This window comes from Tachyglossus aculeatus, chromosome 10, assembly GCF_015852505.1.
Source record: "Tachyglossus aculeatus isolate mTacAcu1 chromosome 10, mTacAcu1.pri, whole genome shotgun sequence".
Classification (NCBI taxonomy): domain Eukaryota; kingdom Metazoa; phylum Chordata; class Mammalia; order Monotremata; family Tachyglossidae; genus Tachyglossus; species Tachyglossus aculeatus.
Window position 1 is genome coordinate 30,359,059 of NC_052075.1, and position 22,621 is coordinate 30,381,679.

The window sequence follows — 22,621 nt, forward strand, 5'->3', positions numbered from 1 at the left end:
AGAATGGAGTGAGGCCATGAGCACTTTTTAAGCCCGTACACTTTGTCAGTGGCTTCCCCGGACACCAGAGGAATGGGGAAGGAGGGAAACATGTCTTTGTCCCAGCAACCGCCCTGGTCCCTGAGAAGATGAGCCCCAAGGAGCCAAGGACCCATAGGATGCAGCTGTCTTTTTTCCTGGAAGCTGCCATCACTATTCATTCATTCAGTCAGTCGTATTTATTGCGCTCTTACTGTGTGCAGAGCACTGTACTAAGCGCTTGGGATGGCATTCCATGAGACCCAAAGCACTCATCCCTGCACCTAGATTCCTTTGCCCCGGGCCAACTCTAGAAGGACAGATATACAACTCTTACCTTGCGGATCAGGTCTTTCTGTAGTTTAAGAAACCTCCCTCGGTAGTCAGTTGGAGCCCTCTGGAAGAGCTTGGACTTCCTAACTGAAGCCCACTTTTCCCCTGCCTATGGCTCCGGATGCTGGAACTTGGCCCGTGTTCTTTTCAGCAAAGCTCATTCCACCCACTCTTGCAACAGCACGTAAACTTGCCTGGTGTTTGGGGCTGGGGAGACATCCAGTCTTATCTCCTCTCTCCCAAAGTGCTTCACAGATTCTCGGAAACCCTGGGGTGGTCATCCTGGAACCAGGCTTACCTCCTCCCAGCTGACTCTGGGTTCTGCTTGGGTGGCTCGAGGGCACTGGGGGGAGGTGAGGACTCGACTGATTCCAGGTGGTGCTGTCGAAGGCCTCATGGTGGGGTCCGGGGGGGGGGTCTTTTTCTGTCAGGTGGAAATGAGCCCACTGGAGAATGCCATTGAGGTGCTGGAAAACAAGAACCAGCAGCTGAAGACCCTTATTAGTCAGTGCCAGACACGGCAGATGCAGAATATTAATCCACTCACCATGTGTCTGAACGGAGTTGTAGATGCTGCCGTCAATGGGGGAGTATCCAGGTACCAGGAGGTGAGAGTCGGCTCTCCATCTGGGGGAGAACCGTTGGGGCTCGCATTTCCCAGTGTTTTCACTCTTCTCCAAGTTTCCTCCCCCTGCCCCCCAGGCTCCTTCCCCTTCTGTGGGCATGCAGCATCTCTTGGGCATAGACAGGACCCGGACGAATGGTTGGCTCTGTCGGTTTCTTTTAATTTCCTGCTCATCCTGGATCTGGGGCCCAGGTGGGTGGCGGGGGTGACGGGGAAGGACCTGCCCCATCACCCCAGCTCCCAGCAGTAGAGACCAAATGTCAGATTGTATAGGGTGACACCCCACATTGTCTCATCCTTGGACATCCAATGTGGGGTACGTGGCAGTCTGCCCCAACTAGCCACCCAGCCACCCGAGCCTTCCTTCCCCTGAGGCTTGGGACTGGGGGCTTCCTGGGGATTGTTTGGTGGTTTGGGCTGCTATTAGGGAGTCTGGGATGGACAGTGGGAGAAGAGGAGGGGTAGGGTGGGTGGGATGGGATGGGGGTGGTGGGGATTGGAGGTAATCCCATGTCAGGGAGAACGCCAGTATGCCCCAGGCTATTCCTCTCCTTGCCAGGGGCAGGGATGGATGCCTAGTCGGGCTAGTGGAGGGCTTTCTCTGGGGCAAAATCCTGGAAGCAGGAACATCCCCTCAGGCCCTGCGGCCTTCTTCTCTGTGGGCCTTCACATTTCCCAGCACCCCCTAGACCAGTCCCAGAACAGCCCCAAATCTCCGTCTTCCCCAAAGCCTCCAGGGCTATGGCTCTGGGAGCCAGTGTCTCCAGCAGTCCGGGCACAGGGCCATCGTCGGCCCCTGAACCGCCCTCCCGCCTGGAGTGAGCACTGTCCTGCTTCGTCTAGTCCCCAGATGAGGAGGTCCCATCCCTGGAGTTCCCTAGCCTGGCCCAGCTTTGGGCCAGGGTTGGGCCAGTGACAAGAGCATTAGCCCCGAGGATGCTCAGATGATGGTGAGCAGGGTGTCCCAAGGAGGGGCCCCTCGACTCCTGGGCCGATTTCCAGAATGCCAGCCCACGGCTCTGGGACTGTCTTTCCAGGCGTTCTTCGTGAAGGAGTACATGCTGAACCACCCAGAGGATGGAGAGAAGATCACGCGGTTGAGGGAGCTCATGCTGGAGCAGGTACGGTGACCACGGGGCTGGTGGACACTCCAGGCCGGCCCTGCCCTGGGGATTGTGGAGTCAGGAGCCCGGCTGAGGTGGCTGCAACCCCAACTCCCTGGATCCTGGTCCCACAGCGGGCTGCTCATTCGTTCATTCAGTCGTATTTATTGAGCGCTTACTGTGTGCAGAGCACTGTACTAAGCTCAAGCTTGGAGTGCTCACTAGGGGTGGGCAGAGGGTGCACATCTCTGGCCCTCATTTTTTTTTTCTTTATGGTATTTGTTAAGCACTCACTATGTGCCAGGTACTGTACTAGGTGCTGGGGTAAATACTACTACTACTAATAATAATAATGGCATTTATTAAGCGCTTACTATGTGCAAAGCACTGTTCTAAGTGCTGATCAGGTTGGACACAGTCCATGTCCCACATGGCCTTACTCCCCGTTATTACAGATGAGGTAACTGAAGTAAAGAGAAGTTAAGTGACTTGCCCAAGGTCACACAGCAGACAAGTAGCAGAGCTGGGATTAGAACCCAGGTCCTTTTGACTCCCAAGCCTGTGCTGTACCCACTAAAAAAAAAAGTAGAAGATGGTATTTGTTAAGCACTGTTCTAAGCGCTGGGGGGATACAAGGTAATCGTGTTGTCCCACGTGGGGCTCACAGTCATCATCCCCATTTTCCAGATGAGGTAACTGAGGCCCAGAGAAGTTAAGTGACTTGCCCAAAGTCACACCACAGACAAGTGGTGGAGCCGGGATTAGAACCCATGACCTCTGACTCCAAAGCCCGGGCTCTTTCCACTGAGCCACGCTGCTTTTCAGGGAATGAGCAGAGACTCCCTGGGCCGGACTGTGGGGATGGGGATTGGGAAGCCCCCCTACAGACACTGAGCCAGTTATTATTGGCTCCCTAACTCACTTGTCTGAGGAATTCGCTTCCCACGTCTCAGACCTGATAGCGTCTAGGCCTAGGAGTGTCTGGCCCAGAGCTGGGTGCGGGATAGTAGCTCTCCAAACAGAGGCAGCTGGAAACCAGGGCCGCGGATCGGGGTCAGAAGAAGCAAGGGGAAGGGGGTTTGTGGAGGAGAACAGACATAAGATCTCTCTGCTCAGTTCCTGGTTCTGCCACCAATCAATCAATCAATCAGTTGTATTTGTTGAGCACTTACTGTGGGCAGAGCACCGTACTAAGCTCTTGGGGGAGCTTAGTATATATATATATATATATATATATATATATATATATATATATATATATATATATATATATATATATATATGTATATATGCATATATATGTATATGTGTGTATATATATATAATATACATATATATGTATATGTGTGTATATATATGTATAACAGAGTTATATATAACAGAGTTGGTAGACACATGTCCTGCCTACAGTGAGCTTACAGTCTAGAGGGGGAGGCAGACAATATAAATGAGTGTTACGAATATGTACATAGGTGCTTTGGGGATGAGGGAAGGGTTAATAAGGGTGCAGATCCAAATGCAAGGGTGACACAAAAGGAGTGCGTGAAGCAGAAATGAGGGTTTAATCAGGGAAGGCCTCTTAGAGGAGATGTGCTTTTAAGAAGGCTTTGAAGATGGGGAGAGCGATCCTCTGGTGGATTTAAAAGAGAGAGGGAGTTCGAGGACAGAGGCAGGACATGGGCAAGATCAAGGGACAGTGAGTAGTTTGGCATTGTATTTCCCAAGCCCTTAGTACAGTGCTCTGGAAACAGTCAGCACTCACTAAATACGATTGAATGAATTCGAGGAGCAAAGTGTGCAGTCTGTAATACGAAATCAGGGAGGTAAGATAGGAGGGGGAAAGGTGATTAATGCGGGAGATTGGCTTGGATCCCTGGCCAAAAAGTCAGAAAGATAGTCCCGTCCCAGTCCAGACCCCTCCACTGACCAGCTAACAGGGAGCAGTAGGCAACACACTGCTTCTTCTCCCTCCCGTCACCTAGAGGCACTGTCAGGAGGCCACGGGCGGAGCAGGGTCGAGCAAGGCCCAGAGAAGCCCCCAGGGTTGTGGAGCTGTTTGAAGGAGGAGCTCAGGGCTCAGAGTTGCTGGGTGGTTCTTCTGAAAAGAACTTGGATGGTATTTAATCCCCCCCCCGGCCCCGACAATGCAGCAATGAAAATGAACTTGCCAGCTCAGGGCTGTCGGTCATCCCCTGCTGGGGACCGTTGTGGTTTGGAGGTACTGGATGTTGATGCAGTGCCAGCAGTGCATCTTTGAGCATGGAGGCCGACTGCGGATGCCCCCTCAAAAACGACCAGGGTGACCTGAGTGTCTGGCACGATCAGGCGACGGCTTGTGCCTCGGCAATTCAGGGCGGTGGGAGTCCTGGGGGCCGCTGATTTAGCAGAACGGAGAGACCGGGCAAGATCTGTGGACAAGATTTGAGCTCCCCTGAGCCAGGATGTAGATAAACCAGCCCTGAACCCTCAGGACCCACCTCCCTCTCCCCTCCCCACCACTGTCTGCAGTGATTTCCCCCAGTCCCTCTGCTCAGGAGATGCTCAGATCAGCTAGAGCCTGTCGCCCCTCCCAGCTTAGACTGTGAGCCCCATGTATCTAACCTGATTATTTTGTGTCTGCCCCAAAGCTTAGTACAGTGCCTGGCACATAGTATACACTTAACAAATACCTCATTCACTATTAGTAGTAGTATTAGTATTATTAGAGCCAGGTAGAGTGGGTGGGAAGAGGGTGGCTTCATGAGGGGGCAGGAATGTGTCTATATCACTTCTGAACACTAATATGATCCCCAGGATTAGCAGCGTGTGGCTCTGGTGGCAACAAGCACTCCACCATGTCCCTCCACAAGGCTGTGGCTGCACCCTTTTGCCTGCCGGGGGGCTGATTTGGATGAGGGACATTGAGGAGTGTCAATCAATCAAACAATCAATGGTATTTATTGAGGGATTACTAGATGCAGAGCACTGTTCCGGCTCAGAGGAAAGAGCTTGGACCTGGGAATCAGAGGACCCAGGTTAAATTCCAGCTCTGCTTGTGTGACTTTGGGCACGTTACAACTTCTCTGGGCCTCTGTTTCCTCATCTGTAAAATGGGGATCCAGTACCTGTTCTCTCTTCTACTTAAACTGTGAGCCCCATGTGGGACAGGGACTGTATCTGATCTGATTATCTTGTACCTACCCCAGTGTTTAGAATACTGCTCAACAAATACCATTATTATTATTATTATTTCTTCTACAACACAGTGGAGTTGGTATACCCCGGCCCTGTCTACGAACGGGGCTTACAGTCTAGAGAAAGGGATGGATTAAATTAAAAATTTAAATGAATTACAGAGAGGGGAAGCAGAAGAATATAAGGATATGTGTGTAAGTACTTTGGGGCTGAGGGTGGGGTGAATATCAAGTTGCTTAAGGGGCACAGAACCAAGGGCATAGGTGATAGGAAAGGAAGGGTGAATAGGGGAAGTGAGGGTTGACTTGGGGTTGGCCTGATGAAGGAGATGTAATTAAATCCAGGAGCCTGACTGAGGGGTGACCCTCAGTGCCAAGTTGTGGGTGGTTCTCTGCTGGGGGCTGGGCTGCCATGGGACACCCTATTCCCAAGCCTCCTCTTGTCCCCTACAAAGGCGCAGATCCTGGAGTTTGGCTTGGCCGTGCACGAGAAGGTTGTGCCGCAGGATATGAGGCCTCTGCACAAAAAACTAGTTGACCAGTTCTTCGTGATGAAGTCCAGCTTGGGCATCCAGGCACAGGTATCTTCCAGCAGGAGCTGTGGGGTCTGTCCACGAAGGGGCGGGCTGGCCGCCCGAGCATCTCCCCCTTGGGGGAAGGGAGATTTGGACGGTGACATCCTTTGGCTTGGAGGCTAGGCCATCTTCACGGAGACTACAGGCTGGCCGAACGTAATTGTGCCTTCTTGTCGGGGCTGGGCCTCGCCGGGTTCTCTCCAGGGGTCTCGTGGATTAGGCCCTCCAAACTGCCACCCCCACAGCGAGCACTGTGCCAATCAACTGTTCCTTTTCCAAATGCTCTGTTAGGAGTTCACCGCCTGCATCCAAGCCAGCCCGGTGCACTTCCCCAACGGGAGCCCGCGAGGCTGTCGGAACTCCGCGCCTGCATCCATGAGCCCGGACGGTGCCCGCGGGATCCCTCGGCGCAGGTAGGGTGGGGCGGGGCGGAGTGTCCCAGTGCCTGTCTGATGTTGACACTGTCGTGGGCAGCTGCTTGCCCCAGTGCCCTCGGGCCAGCAAGACAGAGCTGGGAATCCAAACGGCTAGTGCCGAGAGATGGCTGAGGCCACCTCGCAGTGTCCGTGTTCCTCCCACCCTTCTCCGTCTCCTCCCTTCCTTCTGTCTCCCCTCCCTCCCCACCCCACGTGCCCTTCCTTCCCAGCGTGGTGCAAAGCAGGTCTGAGCAAGTCACCATTTCCTTCTCTTTGCCACAGCCCATTAAGTTACCCGGCGGTCAATAGATACTCATCGTCCTCCCTGTCATCGCAAGCCTCTGCCGAAGTCAGTAACCTCACGGGCCAGTCTGAGAGCTCTGATGAAGTCTTCAACATGCAGGTGATGAGATTGGCTCTCTTACCAAGTCAATCAATGGTATTTATTGAGCACTTACTCTTCACGGAGCACTATACCAAGTGCTTGGGAGAGAACAATATGGTGGACATGATCTCTGCCTTCCAGCAGCTTACAGTCTAGGGAGGAAGACAACCATTAAAATAAATTGGAATTAAGGGACACAACTAAGTATAAAGAATCATACCTAGGAGCTGTTGGGGGTGAGTGATGTTTAGTGATTATTCATTCATTCAATCATATTTATTGAGCGCTTACTGTATGCAGAGCACTGTACTAAGCGCTTGGGAAGTACAAGTTGGCAACATATAGAGACGGCCCCTACCCAACAATGGGCTCACAGTCTAGAAGGGGGAGACAGACAACAAAACAAAATATATTAACAAAATAAAATAAATAGAATAGTAAATATGTACAAGTAGAGTAAATAGAGTAATAAATCTGTACAAACATATATACAGGTGCCGTGGGGAGGGGAAGGAGGTAGGGCGGGGGGGTGGGGAGGGGGAGAGGAAGGAGGGGACTCAGTCTGGGAAGGCCTCCTGGAGGAGGTGAGCTCTCAGTAGGGCTTTGAAGGACTTTGATTAGTGATTACAAGTGATTAGTAGATAGAGAAGCAGCGTGGCTCAGTGGAAAAGAGCCCGGGCTTTGGAGTCAGAGGTCATGGGTTCAAATCCCAGCTGTGTGACTTTGGGCAAGTCACTTAACTTCTCTGTGCCTCGGTTCCCTCATCTGTAAAGTGGGGATTAAGACTGTGAGCCCCCATGGGACAACCTGATCACCTTGTTGCCTCCCCAGCACTTAGAACAATGCGTTGCACATAGTAAGCGCTTAATAAATGCCTCATTATTATTATTATTACCTTCTCAAGTGCATGGGTGACACCGCAGTGAGGGAAAGGTGGATGAGAAGGGCGAGAGATTAACCAGGAAAGCCTTCCAGTGGCGGATGTGATTATAATAGAGTTGGATATCGAGAGGGAGGGAGTATCGAGTCGGGGGAAGTCAAAAGCAAGAGAGATGAGAGTGACGCGGAGTGAGTAGGTTCAGTGTTAGAGGAGCAAAGTGGGCAGGCTGGGTTGCAGTTCGAGAGGACTGAGGGTAAAGAGTGGGGAGAGAGCTGATTGAGCACTTTAAAGCCAGTGGCAAGGGATTCCTTCTTGATGTAGCGATGGATGGGCAACCCCTGGAGGATCCTGAAGAGTGGGGAGGCATGGTCTAAATATATTTTGAGAAAAACCATCTGGGCAGCAGACTGAAGAAAGGACTCGGGTGGGGAGAGACAGGAGGGAGGGTGGTCAGTGAGAAGGTTGATGCAGCAGTCGAGGCAGGATCTGATAAGTGCTGGGACCAGTGTGGTAGCAGTTTGGATTCATTCATTTGACCATATTTATTGAGCGCTTACTGTGTGCAGAGCACCGCACTAAGCACTTGGGAAGTACAAGTCGGCAACATAGACGGTCCCTACCCAATCAACGGGCTCACCGTCTAGAAGGTAGATGGAGAGGAAAGGTCAGATTTTGGAGAAGCAGCGTGGCTCAGTGGAAAGAACGCGGGCTTTGGAGTCAGAGGTCATGGGTTCAAATCCCAGCTCTGCCAACTGTCAGCTGTGTGACTTTGGGCAAGTCACTTAACTTCTCTGGGCCTTGGTTACCTCATCTGTAAAATGGGGATTAAAACCATGAGCCCCACCCTGGGACAACCTGATCACCTTGTAACCTCCCCAGCGCTTAGAACAGTGCTTTGCACATAGTAAGTGCTTAACAAATACCATTATTATTATTACTATTATTATTTTGGAGATGTGAAGAAAGAAGAGAAAAGGGACAGGGATAATGCCAGAGTTGTGGGCTTGTGAGGCAAGAAGGACACTGGAGCCGTCTGCAGTGATGGGAATGTCAAGGGAAGGACAAGGTTTAAGTAGAAAGCGCTTAATAAATGCAATCATTATTATTATTATTATTAGAAAGATAAGGAGTTCTATTTTGGACATTTTGAGTTTGAGGTATCGGTGGGACAGCCAGATAGCGATGCAGAAAAGGAGAGAGATCAGGCTGTCTTAACCTCCTGCTCTCTTACTTTGTGGCTGAGGAAGGGCTTTCTCTTCTTGGCGCTTCCTCTGCCCGGTGGATCCGCCTGCCTCCTGCTAGGGATCCCTGGCTGGGCTCAGGTGGTCGGTGCCTGGCCGGGCCATATGGGCTGACTGGCCTGTTATTCTCTGGCAAAGTGTTTGTGCCCCCGGCTGGGGGACGCTCAGCCTGGGTCCGCACCTGCAAATAACACCTGGGTCTGTCAGGGTCGGTGGCCCCGTGGTGTCTCATAGGCTGGGGCTGGGAGGACTGGCTCTGTGGCCTCAGTGTTCCAGTGGAGCTGGGACCAATCAATCAATCAATCAATCGTATTTATTGAGCACTTACTGTGTGCAGAGCACTGTACTAAGTGCTTGGGAAGTACAAGTTGGCAACATATAGAGAAAGTCCCTACCCAACAGTGGGCTCACAGTCTAGAAGGGGGAGACAGAGAACAAAACCAAACATATTAACAAAATAAAATGAATAGGTATGTACAAGTAAAATAAATACATAGAGTAATAAATATGTACAAACATATATACATATATACAGGTGCTGTCGGGAAGGGAAGGAGGTAAGATGGTGGGGATGGAAAGGGGGATGATGAGGAGAGGAAGGAGGGGGCTCAGTCTGGGAAGGCCTCCTGGAGGAGGTGAGCTCTCAGTAGGGCCTTGAAGGGAGGAAGAGAGCTAGCTTGGCAGATGGGCAGAGGGAGGGCATTCCAGGCCCGGGGGATGACGTGGGCCGGGGGTCGATGTCGGGACAGGTGAGAACGAGGTACGGTGAGGAGATTAGCGGCGGAGGAGCGGAGGGTGTGGGCTGGGCTGGAGAAGGAGAGAAGGGAGGTGAGGTAGGAGGGGGCGAGGGGATGGACAGCCTTGAAGCCGAGGGTGAGGAGTTTTTGCCTGATGCTTAGGTTGATTGGTAGCCACTGGAGATTTTTGAGGAGGGGGGTAACATGCCCAGAGCGTTTCTGGACAAAGACAATCCGGGCAGCGGCATGAAGTATGGATTGAAGTGGGGAGAGACACGAGGATGGGAGATCAGAGAGAAGGCTGATGCAGTAGTCCAGACGGGCTGGGATGAGAGCTTGAACGAGCAGGGTAGTGGTTTGGATGGAGAGGAAAGGGCGGATCTTGGCAATGTTGCGGAGAACCCTGGAGGGATGGGGCGGTGGAGGGAGGGGTGTCCGTGCTCAGGGCTGGTGGGATAGGACTGGGAGGCTGACCCCCCCAAAACCAAGGGCCCGGCCTTGGTGTGGGGCGGGGGTTTAGGCTGTGTCTCCCTGTCCGCACCAGCTAACAGCAGCTTCCCTGCCCTCGCAGCCCAGCCCTTCTACCTCAAGCTTGAGCTCGACTCATTCTGCTTCTCCCAACGTGACCAGCTCGGCCCCTTCCAGCGCCAGAGGTGAGTGGAAGACTGTGAGCCCCCCGTGGGACAACCTGATCACCTTGTAACCTCCCCAGCGCTTAGAACGGTGCTGTGCACATAGTAAGCACTTAATAAATGCCACTATATGTATATATATGTATATATATAGGCCAGCACCCTCAGGGCTCCCCGGTCCCAAGCGTGCCTTGACGGGTGGGGAAGGGGAGGGAGGTGGGAAGACCGCCACCACCCCTGCGACACTGATCACCCACTAACAATCTGTGCTGCCGTTTCTCTTCCGCGCCTAGCCTCACCCCTCCTCTCCGACAAGCACAAACATTCCCGGGAGAACGCATGCCTGTCCCCCCGAGAGAGGCCGTGCAGCGCCGTCTATCCTACCCCTGCAGAGCCCTGCCAGGTATTCCTCTGGGCTGGGGAGGGGCGGGGGGGAGGATCCCTTCTGGGATAGCAGATGCCCTCGCTCCTGGCCAGCCCCGTGGAGCTGGAGTTGAGCTGGACAGTGACCAATCCCAGCCCTAAGCTCCCCCAACACTCCCCAAGGTCCCTGCTTCCCCAGTTAGGGTTTTCAGACTGAGACACACAAGTGGAAGGAATTTCCCGGCGATGCGTGAGAAGATCTGGGTCAAGATCCCCGGGTCCCGTGTGGTTTTCCGACCTTATGAAAAAGCATGGAGGGAAGGGGCGAGAAGCAGCATAGCCTAGTCAATAGAGTGCAGGCCTGGGAATTAGAAGGACCTGGGTTCAAATCCCGGCTCCGCCGCCTGTCTGCTGTGTGACTTTGGGCAAGTCACTTCGCTTCTCTGGGCCTGTTACCTCATCTGGAAAACACAGATTCAGACTGTGATCCCCACGTGGGCCGTACACTGTGTCCAACCTGATTACGTTGTATCTACCCCAGAACTTAGAACGGTTCCTAGCACATAGTAAGTGCTTAACAACCACCGTTAAAAATAAAGTAACATAAAATTTTAAAAAAAGGACAGAGGGCGGAGGTGCTTGGAGAGAAATCAGTGGGTGTATCACTTAAGTTCTTGTATGTGAGTGCCTGTGTTTGAATTTCTGTGTGTGTGTGTGGTGTGTGTGTGTGTGTTTGTGTATGTATGTGGATATACATATGTGTTTTTGTGTGTCTTTGTGCTTATGTAATTGTGTGCATGTGTGTGCAGTTGATGAATCTCCAGCCCTGTGCCCAAACTGAGTCATATTTCTGGCTGATTTGCAGCAAACTGCTTGCTCCACTAGCCTAGTCTTCTTCTGTAGCCTAGTGGATATAACACCAGCCAGGAGGTCCGAAGGATCTGGGTTCTAATCCCACCTCCGCCACCTGTCTGCCATGTGACCTTGGGCAAGTCACTCTGGGCCTTAGTTACCTCATCTGTACAATGGAGATTAACACTGTGAGCCCCATGTGGGACAAGTGATTAGCTTATATTAGTTTAGAGAAGCAGCATGACCCATTGGAAAGAGCACGGGCTTGGGAGTCAGGGGTCCTGGGTTCTAATCCTGGCTCCGGATGTCTGCTGTGTGACCTTGGGCAAGTCACTTACCTTCTCGGAGCCTCAGTTCCCTCATCTGTAAAATGGGGATTAAGACTGTGAGCCCCACGTGGAACAGTCTGATCACTTTGTATCCCCCCAGCGCTTAGAACAGTGCTTTGCACATAGTAAGTGCTTAACAAATGCCATCATTATTATTATGGTTATATTTAGCCCAGAACTTGGTATAGTGCTTGGCATTTTGTAAGCACTTCACAAATACTGTAAAAAAAAAAATTGGTTTCTGAGCTCAGTGAGGTTCTCAAGTGGCAGGTGAGATCTACCCCTGCCCTTCCCACCTCAGAACAAAGCGATGCCTTCTCTGTCCTCGTCCCCCGGAAGCTGAGGGTCACCCCACCCAGGTCCCTCGGAACCATCAGAGGTGAGGTTAGGGACCCCGTCTTGGGCAGGCAGTGGGCGCCGAACTCAGTGCACCTACAGCTGTCTTCCCCGGGCATCTGGGGACAAGGATGAGGGCTGCTGATGCCCGCTGGGTTTGGATGGACCAGTTTATCCTTGTTGATTGCAGAAGGCTCCCTGCAGCCCCTGGGCTCCCCTGTGCTCTTCACTCCAGGTGGTCCCCCAACAAAAGTCATGGGAGCTGTGGGGTTGGTAGAGCTGCCCCGATTCCCTCCCTGGGCCCAGGAGTTACAGGGTTGTTCACACCAGATGGCCTTCTCCGCTCCCGGCAGAAGGAGCACGAGCTGCGGGCTTGGAACCTCCAGGCGTTTTTCCATCGATGGGGAACTCGGGTACAAATTCACCCTAAACCTGAACAAGTTCACCGAGCTTGCTCCAAAGGCAGGGACCGAGCCAAAGGCTCAGAGCCTGCTTCTCCTGGCGGTCTTTTCATGGGCGGCCCATCCCGTGCCCACTGCCTGCCCAAATTCATTCATTCAGTCGTATTTATTGAGCGCTTACTGTGTGCAGAGCACTGTACTAAGTGCTTGGGAAGTATAAGTTGGCAACATACAGAGACGGTCCGTACCCAACAACGGGCTCACAGTGTAGAAACGGGCTCACAGTCTAGAATGCCCAAATGCCCTGGGCACCTCTTGTGGTCCCCAGGATGGGGTCCCCCTCATCTCTGAGGGTCCTGAGGGAGCTGGGCGGAGGGGGGTACCTCAGCCTCCAGGGGCTGTGATGAGGATGGAGAGGGCATCACTCTGTCCCGAGGTGGGAAGGGCAGGTAGATCTCATCTGCTGCTTGAGAACCTCACAGAGCTCAGAAACCAATTTTTTTTTGGGGGGGTATTAAGTGCTTACAAAGTGCCAAGCACTATGTAAGAACCTCCCTGAGTTCATGGGCCTGGCCCTGCTAGAGTCAGGCTCCTGCCAGTGACCACCAAGCACCCCTAGTGCCCCTGCCACACGCAGAAAGTGGAGGGTGGGAGATCTGAGAGAGATGTGGAGTGGAGGGCAGGTCTGCAAGGGTCAATTCCTAAATGGCTCCCCAGACCCAGGGAGGGCAGGACAGAGGGCAGATCTCAGGGTGGGGGGTCTAGTGGGGAGCACAGAGCGGGGTGCAGGGGAGGACACAGTGCAGAGGAGGGGCACAGGAATGGGCTCAGAGCATGAACAGGTCCGAGCAGAGGGCAAGACATAAGGGAGGGCACAAGATTTCCCGGGGCGGAGATGCAGGGCCCAGGGCCATGCTAACCTTTCACTATCTAAGCCCCAGCCATGGAGCTGTTTTAGCTTGGGCCCTGGGGGAAGGGCTGCTCCCATCCCATTGCTCCCGTTGGACATTGGCCCCGAAACTCTGATCACTCCATCCCAATTCCTCAAGATTTTCGGTTCTCGTCATCAGGGGAACCTCCCAAGTTTCCTTCCTGTTCCTCCAAAAAGGGCCTACTTTTTTTCACACGACCAGAGACTTGGTTTCCAGGAGTTTCACTCCCCAGGGAGATGATTGAGTCCCCAGGGTCTTGGTAATGATTGTCCTAAAGGCCTCAGGGGTCCCAGGGCTGAATCACAAAGGAGTCTGTTCTGAATTCCAGAGGATGCTGTTTAATCACATTGGAGATGGAGTTCTGCCTCGGAGTGACCCGAGTCTCTCGGGCCCTGAGAAAGGTGGGTAGAAATCTCACATTGGCTTCTGCTGGGAATTCATTCATTCATTCATTCAATCGTATTTATTGAGCGCTTACTGTGTGCAGAGCACTGTACTAAGCGCTTGGGAGGTACAAGGCGGCAACATATGCAAGTCGGAATCTGTAAGGGCCGGTCTGGCCCCAAGGGAAGAACCCAAATTGACCCCCAAGTCTAACCCTAACCCCAAAACTGACCTTTCCTGGAGTGTGTTAAGGAGGGGAGGAACTGCAGGCGGGAGTCTCCGGAGAACCTGGCCCTGATCATGCTGGGAATTCCTCTGGTGCTGGCTTTGACTGGGTCTTGGAGGAGTCAAAAGGAGAGTTTCCCTCCCTTACTCTCCAGGTATGGTGGAAGGAGAAAGAGTAGCATCTAGGACTGAGTCCTGGCCTCCACTGCTTGTCTTGGTTGCCCAGTTCCTGCTGAGTCTCCCAGGGCAGGGGGCGGTGGTTTGGATCTGGATATGGCTGAGACACATTTGACGGGGGCGGGGGGAGTCCCAGGCAGACCAGAATTTTTCCTCCCACCCAACAGCCAATGACGATCAGTCTGGCAGACCAGAGAAGACGTTAGGTCTTAGAAGATGAAGATGGTCTTAGAAGACCCAGCCAGAGGCCTCATCTATCTGTAGCCTGAGAGAGAGAGGCAGAGAAAGAGAGAGAGGAACCCACAGTGATTCCCTTCCCCTGCTCCGCCCTACTCCGCCCTCCCCGTCTTTCCATTTTCCAGCCTGCTGTGCCCCACTTTTCCCTACCCAATCCTGTCTTTCCCTGCCCTATCCAACTCAGTCCCCCCAAGCCCTTCCCTCTCCTGCCCTACTGCTTTGGATCTCAGCCGTGGGCTGGTGTGGCCTCTGGAGGGAGAGGAAAACCAGAGCGGGGAACAGGGCAAGGGATTCACCGTTGTCAGGTGGGAGTCTCGTACCCTAACCCAGGGCAGGCTTTGGGGCCTCCAAGTGACCACCAGTCCCTCACGGCTTCCTCCTTCCGTCAGCAAAGGGCGGCTGACTCGAACATGCTTCAGCCCTGTTCTTCCCTTCCAGCCGTGAACCCCATCCCCAGCAGCTGGAGCCTGGACACTGGGAAAGAAGCCAAGAACATGTCAGACGGAGGGAAATACATCTCTCCCCCGGTCCCGCCGAGGCCCACCCAGACCGGTGGGTATCTAAGCCGTTTTGGCCACCCCTCAGGAGAAGCCTCCTCTCCCATCGCCCCCACTTCCCACCAGCTTTCCACCTTCGCCGAGAAGTTACGTGGCATTCTTGGCTCCCTCTGTGCTGCCTTGGCCACGCCTTCCAGCCAAGTTGAGCAGATCACCTAGTCATGGGACCGCCCCTCTGTTCCTGGCCCGCAGAGCGCGCACAGCCTCTGAATCAGGGAAAAGAACAGACAGCCCTGAGCTACCTGGGGCCAGGGGCTGGGTCGGGGGAGACAGAACAAGGGGCAGGAAGTCGTGGACCCGGGGCCTTCCCCTCAGCATCCCTGCAATCTGCTTGTGACCTTAGCGTCTCTTCTCCTGGACTCAGGGACTCCACATTTTTAAACTGGAAGAGTCCTCCTTGCCACACCTGTCTCCCCAAGCTGGGAGAGACTAGAAGGGACAGCTGGAATCTCCCCACTGGCTTTGTAAATAGGGTGTGGCTGATGGGCACAGAGAATCTAGCCTTGGAGGTGGCAATCTTGGGATCTAAATTTGTTATTGCATCGGTTCTTGTTTGAGTTGGTTCATCAGAGGAAGATGCCGAGTGTCCCTGCAAACCCTGGGTGGGCAGCCCCCGGCAGCAGAGCTCTCCTCAGGCCTCCCATCCCACCCCACCCCATCCTACCCACCACTGCCACATTTCCAGACCTGTGATGGGGAGGGCCTGAGGTTAGAGCGCAGAGGGCAGGGAGACTTCTGAAATTTTAAGGCTTCAAACAGGAGGGAAAGTCTGCCCGTCCTTCCGTGAGAAACCTTCCACGCACCCATGACCGGGCTAGCCCCCAGGGCAAATATCCCAGACAGAACTGTGTGGGATGGACGCTTACTGTGCCGAAGGCAGACCAGACCAGGCCAGCTGTGTGTGGGGCAAGGAGCGGCCTCGCTGAAAGACGTCCTGCCCGTGGTCCGGGGAGAAACCGGTGGAGTCAACAGCTCCCTTTCTTCTGCCCTTTTGTCCCCTCTCCCAGCCTCTCCAGGAGCTGGGGGGAATGGCTGTGGGTCTGAGCTCCCTATAGGCTGTGGGCCCTGGAGTCGGAGTGAGTGGCGAGATCTATGGAGTGTGAGCCCAGCGTCTGTGTCTCCGGCCTACAAGGCATGGATCAATTAGCAGATAGGGCTGTGCTTCTTCCAGATCCTGCAGGGTGGTTTCAGAGAGGGGCTCTTCTGGGCCAACCCCCCTGGGATGGTGGAGGATTGTGGCAGCTCACACTGTCTCTCCCATGCTGCTCCCACTGAAGCAAACCCCACTCTTGCATTCTGGTTCACTTTCATAAGCAGGTACACACACACACCAGTGCATATGTAGGCGTTTCACCAAGACATGCACACAAGTATGTAAGTCCATGAGGGTGTGCGTAAGGCATATACCGTACCAGAAACCTTCAAGAACAGCAATTTTCTCCAGGAAAACTATGGAGTGAGAGGGTCCATCTGCGTGGACCTAACGGGGATCAGGGCTAACTGGCAGGGAGGAAAGCTCAGACAGCCCTTCAGGAGTCTCCACTAGCTGCGCCAACCCCAGGGCCCCTGACAGGCCCCAGATCCCCCAGCCCCAGGCCTGTTCCCTCCTTGGGAGCGTCCCTAGAGCCCCGGTCCCCACCCAATCAGCAGCCCCCACAGGGAGAGGTCGGTCTCCCGGGCCCTCGGGGCCTATCTGCTGCTGTCCCCACGGGCTCATCGTAAGTCTCTTCACAGATGCCTCTTCTGTGATCTATGGAGCTCTGCCACCCGCTAACCTGAAATGCCATCTTGCTCCCCTTACAGCTTCTCCAGCAAGACATGTGGCCGCCGTGTCCCCATCTCCCGCTGGGCGGTCTCCAATGAAGGTACCGGTTGAAGGAGAGGGCTCTCTGCAGCCCCACATGCCCAGGCTGGGCTGCCTAGGGGACAGGCGGGTTCTCTCGTGGTTAAAAAAGGGTTGGGTGGGCGAGGGGAGGTGGGCAGCAAGGGCAGATGCGGCCACTCAGGACAGAGAGATAGGATGGGGATGGGAGGGGAGGCAGGGGTGACAGAGAGGGAGAGAAAGGCAACAAGAGAAGCAGTGAGGCCTAGTGGAAAGAATACGGGCCTTGGGAGTCGGAATCAACCATCAGCAGTAGAATTTGTGTGAGTTCAACCCTGCCTGGCCCACGGGTCCCTTCCCATTCCAGGCAGACAGCATCAGAAACAGCCCCAGCGTCCTCCTCTGGGTCCACCAGAGGGTAAAGGCCAGTGCGTTGCACATAGTAAGCGCTTAATAAATGCCATTATTACTAGAAAAGCAGCGTGGCTCAGTGGAAAGAGCCCGTGCTTTGGAGTCAGAGGTCATGGGTTCGTATCCCGGCTCCGCCAATTGTCAGCTGGGTGACTTTGGGCAAGTCACGTCACTTCTCTGGGCCTCAGGTACCCATCTGTAAAATGGGGATGAAGACCGTGAGCCCCCCATGGGACAACCTGATTACCTTGTAACCTGCCCAGTGCTTAGAACAGTGCTTTGCACATAGTAAGCGCTTAATAAATGCCATTATTATTATTATTATTATTATGATCGTGTTGTCTGGAGGGGTTGACTGGCATTGCTTCCGGTTGGCGCTGCAGCAGTTGCATTTGTACACTAGAGGACAGGCTGCCTCCGTCTTTTGGTCCGGGCCGGACTCTTTCTCTGTGTCTCCTGCCTGTCAAATCGAACTATTCTGCAGGTTTCAGGCTTGGCTGCCAAGGGGATTGGAAAGTCCCCAGAACCCTGGCAGTCACTTGACCTAAGCTGACAGGGATGTAGGTCTCTTGGAGCGAGTGTTGATTCTCGCCCAAGTGGTGGCGGTGAGTCGGGGGACGTTCCCCAGGGCTGATCTTGTTTTCCAGGCGACCCTCAGGTCTGAGATGGGAACAGTCTGTAATAATAATAATGATGGTATTTGTTAAGCGCTTACTGTGTGCAAAGCACTGTTCTAAGCACTGGGGAGGTTACAACAATAATAATAATGATGGCATTTATTAAGCGCTTACTGTGTGCAAAGCACTGTTCTAAGCGCTGGGGAGGTTACAAGGTGATCAGGTTGTCCCAAGGGGGGGTGCTCACAGTTTTAATCCCCATTTTCCAGATGAGGTAACTGAGGCACAGAGAAATTAAATGACTTGCCCAAGGTCACACAGTTGACAGTTGGCAAAGCTGAGATTTGAACCATGACCTCTGACTCCAAAGCCCACGTTCTTTCCACCGAGCCACGCTGCTTCTCCTGTAGTCCAGGCAGAAAGCCAAGACCCCAGGCTGGTGGCCTCGGCCACTGGTGACCTCTATTAGTCTCTCACCCACCTGCTATGGTTCCATTTTTTGCCGTCATCGTCATCATCATCAGTATTTTTTGAGCCCCGACTATGTGCGGAGCCGGAAAGTAGGTCACCAATTCTGGGCCCTTGGGAATATACTGGACTGACCTTGAGGAGCTAATGAGCGAGAGATTCCCTCAGTCTCCCCAGCTGTCCCTTCCACGTGGCATCACCTGCCGGTCTCCCTAGGACAGTCATCGGCTGTCCAGCAGACCCTCCCCTGCCGAACTAAAGACACGAACATCAGATATGGTCTAAACTGGGGAGGATAGATGCAGAAAACAATGAGAATATTATCCAATCAGCAAAAAACCCATCACAGTAAAATATGTGTAACTTACACCCTGCTTAGGGGAAGGAAAGAAGCAGACCCTCGAGTCCCTCCCAGGGCTCCTCCCCTGCCCACGGGCTGCCGGCAGGCTGGAAGCATTCCATTTCCATTTCTTTTTCCGGAATCGGGGCCCGAGGTCCTCGGGGTTGTTTCTCTCCGCCCTCTCCCTAATCCGTGTGTGTTGGTCTCTTGCATCTGGCCAGGGCTCCGGACCACCATTCACCCCGTCTCCGGTGGACTATCACTCCTCAGGACTGATCTCCAACTCCCCCGCCCTGTCGGGGAGCTACAGCAGCGGCATCTCCTCCCTCAGTCGCTGTAGCACATCCGAAACCTCAGGCTTCGAAAATCCGGGAAGCGAGCCCGCGGTTGTGGCGGGGAGCTACGGTGTACCCGAGGAGCCGGTGCGGAAGGAGAGCAAGACCCCACCCCCGTATAGCGTCTACGAGCGGACCCTGCGGCGCCCTGTCCCGCTACCTCACAGCCTCTCCATCCCCATCCCCGCCGAGCCACCGGCCTTGCCCCCCAAGCCCCTGCTGGTGCGCGCCGGCAACCTGGACAACGGCAGTCGGAGGACAGAGCCGGCCCCGCGCCCCAGGCCGCTCCCACGGAAGGTCTCTCAGCTCTAGGCCACCTCTTGGGGGCCCGTGGCGGCCTGGGCCGAGGCCCGGGAAGGCAGGATGCGGGCGGGATCTAGGCCGAGGCCCCGGAAGGCGGGATGCGGGCGGGTTCTGGGTCAAAGGCCCCGGCAGGAAGGAGGCGGGCGGGATCGGGCCCGAGGCCCCCCGGAGGGAAGGAAGCAGGCAGGGACCCGGGCTGAGACTCAGGAAGAAAAGCCGTGGGAGCGTTCTGGACTGAGGCCCCGGAGGAAAGGATGTGGGTGGGAGCCTGGGCCGAGGCCCGGAAGGAGGGTTCTGGGCCGAGGCACCGGAAGGATGGACATTGGCAGAGGCGGCGGGTGTTGGCACTTTACTCCTTTTCTGATTCTCTTTTAGTGAATGACGTAAAACTTGCTTAGCCCTAGTTAGTTGCACAGTGTCCCATTCAGTGACTGTTCTAGGACGCCAGAGCACTGAGAGAGAGAGAGAGAGCTTCAAAAGAACAGACTCTTGAAGTTCAAAGTGGTAAATCGTGACACAGACCTTTTTGTACCTTTTTACGTTCCCTTTTTTTTAACCTAGTTTACTCTTCAAACTCACACAGAACTGTCCTTTAGGTTCCCGTGGTGTCGTTTGTACTGCAAACTTGATACTTCAAAAACGCTTCCTTTCAAAACCAGCGCATACTCTAACCTGCATATTCTTCACCCAGGAGATCCCGGGAATCGGGTCAGGGACAGCCAGCGTTTACTGATGCCGGCCGGCCGAGCTCCCGTCCACCCACGAGCGTCTTCCGTGGACGAGGCTCGGTTTGAAAAGTCAAAGATTGCCGGGAGTTGACGGGGCGGGGGGGCAGCCTGTTGGCCACGGCCTCGGAGGAAGCAACACTGGCAGATCAGCTCCTTGGGGCTCCATCGGAGTTTGCAGATGGAGCCGGTGACATTTCTATTTCTTTAAAGGTGCCATTTACCTTCGGTATCTCTGCGGCTAGCCCCGACATGGTTCCTCCTTGGCCGACGCCGTTGGAGTTGTTCTTCCAAACCTGAAACCTTCTTCCATAAAATTCGTCACTGAGGATGAACAGACGTTCAAGCATTAAATAGGCACAAATGAATGTTTCCCATTAACGAAGCCCCCGGAATCGATACTAGCCAGTATTAAATCAATACGGCAAATAGAAGGGGAGCGTACCCTTCAAGGATATCTATTAGCCTGATGAAACGGCATCGGGACTTGGAAAAGACAAGGGCATTAATTCAGTTCTGCACAAAATAGAAAAATCCCAAACCGCTCTTCATCTCCTTTCCCCCTTTCCGCCATCTCCCCCTCCCACCCTCCCACCACCACCACCTCCTCCCTAGAGCTTTTCTGCTTCCCCTGACCGAGTCAGGCCTTTCCAGAAGGGCTCTGAACTCTCCGTTCTCCCTTCTAGTCGAATCTCTGCCCCCCAGAACCTGCAGGCGGTGACCCAAGGCCCCGTCGAAGGGTTTGTGGCGAAGCACCTTGTGTGTACTTTTGTATTTTGTACTTTTTCTTTTCTCCGATTGGCCGTGTAGAAAACCCTCATTGGACAGTGGACCGGGGGGGGGGACTGAGTTTCAGACCAAGAGGTTCGGATCTATTCCGTCTCTTTCGTCAGGAACCCTATGTGGGTTGAACTGGTGTTTGCTCTTGTTGCCGGCCAACTCGGAAGATGGTGACCACTCTTTTATATTTTCTCTCAGTGAAACTGTTCAGCAGCTGTCAAGGGTGACGATAGAGGTTTTCTATAATAAATGTCCAAGTATTTTTGTACATAACTGGTTAATTTTAATAAGAGATACCATGATGTGTAAAAAAAACGAAGTCGAAGCAAACCGTTGTGTATGCAGTATGATTGTTATAATTATGCCAAACACTTTATGTATGGAAAAGAGAATATTTGTACATATGTGCTTTTAACAATAATTCTGCCATATTGACTTTACAGTTTTGAATGTCAGAAGAAATTAATATATGTTAAAAAATATTTATGTTTTAGTGAAAGTATTCATAATGGAGACCAGAACCCATGGATTTTAGCTTCGCAACCTGAAATTTCTCAAACCTGCCCTTGCTTTCGAAGAGAACGCTTTGCAGTTGTCATCACGTGCTCCGAGCTGGAGGAGGCTACGGATCCCTGTGACTCCCAAGAGGCCGTGCCTTCCGTTCCAGTTGGGTTGTCACCTGTCCATCCGATAACAGAGCTGCTTTGGTTTCCTCCCCCTGTGCAGTTTAATGGGTTTGTTGACTCGTGCCTGAGCACAGAATGAATCAGCGTTAACCGCTCAGGAAGCCACTTTGGAGTCTGGCAGTGAGCAGGATTGTTGCATTTATCACGTACGTGTGTAACGGGGGTCCGTTTTGCAGCCGAACACTTCCTGCGATTCTGTTTGCCCTGATGTTCATGACGTTTCTGCAGAATGGTCGATATGAAATAAAAGGACTCGATTAATCGTAATTACAGCAAGTTTCCTCATGTTTGTCTGGAGTGGTAACGAGATGAGTCATTCATTCATTCAGTCGTATTTATTGAATGCTTACCGGGTGTAGAGCACTGTAGTGAGCTTCGGAAAGTGCCGTTCAGAAATAGAGACCATCCCTGCCCAACCACATTTACAGTGTAGAAGGAGGGAGACAGACATCAAAACAAGTAGACAGGCATCAATATAATTACAGGTTTATATACATCAAAACAAGTAAACGGGTATCAATAGAAATAAATAGAATTGTAGGTATATATACATAATCGTAAGTTCTGTGGGTTGGGAAGTTAAGGGAGGGAGTCGAGGTGACGCAGAAGGGAAGGGGAGCTGAGGAAAGGGGAGGCTTAGTCTGGGAAGGCTTCTTGGAGGAGGCGAGCCTTCAGAAGGACTTTGAAGGGGGAAAGAGTGATTGTGTGGAGGATTTTAGGAGGGAGCCAGAGTTAGGATGTCAACCAGAGGTCGACGGCGGGACAGGAGAGGTCGTGTCATGGTGAGGAGGTTAGCGCCAGAGGAGCTGGGTGTGCAGGCTGGGATGTAGAAGGAGGGCTTGTCCTTCCTGGGGAGAGCTCCTGTTCTCTTCTCATGCAACCTTCTTGTTGAGCTCCTTCCTTTCAGCTTGGAGAACTATTTGGAGGAAATAGGAATGGCCGTGGGCTAACTGGAGTGGGGGAAGCCTCCGTGTGGGGATTGGCTGTGATCCCTCAGTGGCAACTTGTCGATCAGAGGTCTGGTTTTGTAGATGTTGAGAAAAACATTTAAAAATGCACAAAGAGCCCCCAGGAATCAAAGCCCTCTGGGATGGTAACAGGATACGGCGGGAGAGAAAGCACACTCATTCATTCATTCATTCCATCGTATTTATTGAGCGCTTACTGAGTGCAGAGCACTGTACTAAGCGCTTGGGAAGCACATCCCAAATCAGCGTGGTTCA

The 22,621-nt window shown here is 53.2% G+C and overlaps 1 protein-coding gene across 1 annotated transcript in view; it reads left to right on the forward strand.

The window, feature by feature from the left end:
• The window catches only part of DOCK4 (dedicator of cytokinesis 4), a 356,538-nt gene extending 336,008 nt beyond the window's left edge, over window positions 1–20,530 (forward strand). The window contains exons 45-55 of the mRNA XM_038751970.1: window positions 783–959; window positions 2,014–2,097; window positions 5,708–5,833; window positions 6,119–6,240; window positions 6,526–6,646; window positions 10,058–10,139; window positions 10,412–10,521; window positions 13,660–13,732; window positions 14,793–14,906; window positions 16,715–16,776; window positions 18,791–20,530. Coding sequence (XP_038607898.1) covers window positions 783–959; window positions 2,014–2,097; window positions 5,708–5,833; window positions 6,119–6,240; window positions 6,526–6,646; window positions 10,058–10,139; window positions 10,412–10,521; window positions 13,660–13,732; window positions 14,793–14,906; window positions 16,715–16,776; window positions 18,791–19,216 — 1,497 coding nt within the window. The 3' untranslated portion in view covers window positions 19,217–20,530. The remainder of the gene's footprint in view (window positions 1–782; window positions 960–2,013; window positions 2,098–5,707; window positions 5,834–6,118; window positions 6,241–6,525; window positions 6,647–10,057; window positions 10,140–10,411; window positions 10,522–13,659; window positions 13,733–14,792; window positions 14,907–16,714; window positions 16,777–18,790) is intronic.
• The last annotated feature ends 2,091 nt before the right edge of the window (window positions 20,531–22,621 follow it).